The following is a 2500-nucleotide window of genomic DNA, read 5'->3' as shown; positions in this document are numbered from 1 at the left end:
ACAAAAAATTTTATTAATAAAAGGGATGGAGCTTTGATGGGACCTTTTTCTTTTGCTGAATCCAGGAAAAAAAAGAAAGACAGAAAGAAAGAAAGAAAGAAAGAAAGAAAGAAAGAAAGAAAGAAAGAAAGAAAGAAAGAAACAGAAAAAGAAAAAGACAGAGAGAATGATATATACATTAAATTTGCATGGAGCAGCAAAAAAAAAAAAATAAAAAAAAATAAAAAAAAAATAAAAAAAAAAAAAGAAGTAGGAAGAAAGAAAGAAATAAAAATATTATGCTTATCCAAAGAATTCTTTGTAAATTTTTGATCGTACAAGCGGAAGTAAAAAGCAAATAAAAAGAAAAAAAATTTTGTTGTTGTTGAAATCATAAACGTTGTCAATGAAAAATTATAAGATCTAATTATAACATATAAATTATAAAATCACCGAAAATGATCGAATATAAATTAATCGATTCAATATATGTATATATGTATATGTGTGTATGTGTGTATGTAATTATTTCAATATGTATGTATGCATACATATTGCATACGTACGTACGTGCATTCGTGTATATTATTATTATTTATAATGTTTATATATTATTTCTTACCTGTATAAAACGAGGAATTCTGTTATTTCTACCAAATCTGGAAACGTGAGATTCGCATAGGCCGAATCATCGGCGTGATCGATTAGTAGAATTTGGACGAATCCTTCGACTACTCGACATCCTTGCAGTCTTGAGAATTGATTCACGCTGTTCCTTATGTCTATACTTTGGCACACTATTTATTGAAACAAAAAACAAAAAAACAAAAACGAAATAAATTTATTACAAATATATATGTATCCGCGCGCGTATGTATATGTAGTGTTATTAATTATTTATTTAGATATATTAATTAGCAAAGAATGGAAAGAAATAATAATATTTAGTTTCAAAAAAAAAAAAAAAAAAAAAAAAAAATAGATAAATAAATAAATAAAGAAATTAATTAATAAGAATTATTTAAATGTCCCACCCAAATGTATATTATATATATGTATATATATATATATATACTTTTTTTACTTATTTTTATATTGTTTAAATATTAATAGGCGTTTTAACTATCTTTAATCGTATTTTTTATAATAATAATAATAATAATAATAATAATAATAATAATAATAATAATAATAATAATAATAATTCAATATTATCAAAATTTTTTTACTTTTAGTAATTTTAATATATCATAAATAAAGAATTGTTTAAATATTTTCATCTGTTCAAGTATTAATGGGCATTGTTATCTCCTTTTCTTTATTTTTTATTCTTCTTTTTTTTTTTTTTTTTTAGCAATTTCAATTACTACATTTAAACATTGACAGTTAAGTTATTTATAACGATTTCAATATAAATGATTGAACATTAATAAATATTATACTTGAAATACTTATCTTTTCATTAACTCAACTATATATCATTATTTCAATTATATTCTTAATCATTTCCATCCTATTCTTCCATTAAAATTTCACGAATACCATGAATACCTATCTATCCGTCTCTTTCTCTCTTTCTCTCTCTCTCTCTCTCTCTCTCATATATATATATATATATATATATATATATATATATATATATATACAATTATATATGTACATATAATAAGAAATAAAGAAAACTACTTTCTTTTTGTTTCTTTTTCTTCTCTCTTTTTTTTCATTTCTTTTTTTCTTTTTTTTTTTTTTTAATCTTATCAACAAATTGAAAGTCAGAGGATTCAATCTTGACCACACCTATTGAATGCAACAAAGAAGCTAATTTTATTCCTTGTGCATCTAACTGGAAAAAGATAGCATGTAATCTGACCTAAAGTCGGTTAATAGCATATACACCTCAATGTTTCCTTTTCCTTTTTCCTTTTTCTTATTTTTTTTTTCTTATTTTCTTTTTTTTTTCTTTTTTTTCTTTTTTTTTCTTTCCTTTCTTTCTCCGCAAACGAAGTTTCTTTTTATAATTGCTTAGTTCTCGTATATCGATATGTTAAAATCTTCTTTCAAATTATTCGAGAAAGAGAACGGAAGAGGGTCTTGATTTTTATTTCATCAGGATATATATATATATATATATATATATATATATATATATATAAATTTTTATGCTTCCTCGAATTAAGAATAATGTATCTTATTATATGATAAAATTATTGAATGTGTTTTATTATATGATAATTAATATAATTAATCTTTTTTCTTTTTTTTAATAAGATAAGAATAAAATATATATATATATATGTTCAAGATGGAATGAAGTGTGTGTGTGTATAAATTCACAGGTTTATTCCAATGCCAGTTGATGATATTTTTAGCACGACCTGCTAGCATCGGGCTCGTTGACCGTTTTCGAAAGGGTTGTAGTAGACGGCGCGTCTTTTATTATATAAATAAATTTCTATGTATATTTGTTTCTTTATTTCTTATGTAGATTTTAAAGTAATAATGCATTCAATAATAATAATAA

General features: G+C 22.6%; 1 protein-coding gene across 4 annotated transcripts in view; it reads right to left on the bottom strand.

The window, feature by feature from the left end:
* Positions 1-2500, bottom strand: part of InR-2 (insulin-like receptor-like) — a 78465-nt gene that overhangs the window by 11755 nt on the left and 64210 nt on the right. For all 4 annotated transcript variants that reach the window (XM_085662450.1, XM_085662449.1, XM_035874664.2 and 1 more), the window contains one exon: positions 602-776. In XM_085662450.1, coding sequence (XP_085518576.1) covers positions 602-776 — 175 coding nt within the window. The remainder of the gene's footprint in view (positions 1-601; positions 777-2500) is intronic.

Source organism: Vespa mandarinia, chromosome 18 (genome assembly GCF_050613455.1).
Source record: "Vespa mandarinia isolate Hongniang chromosome 18, ASM5061345v1, whole genome shotgun sequence".
In the NCBI taxonomy this organism is placed as follows: Eukaryota; Metazoa; Arthropoda; class Insecta; order Hymenoptera; family Vespidae; genus Vespa; species Vespa mandarinia.
Note: the sequence above shows the minus strand (reverse complement) of the source record. Positions and strands in the feature narration are given on the sequence as shown.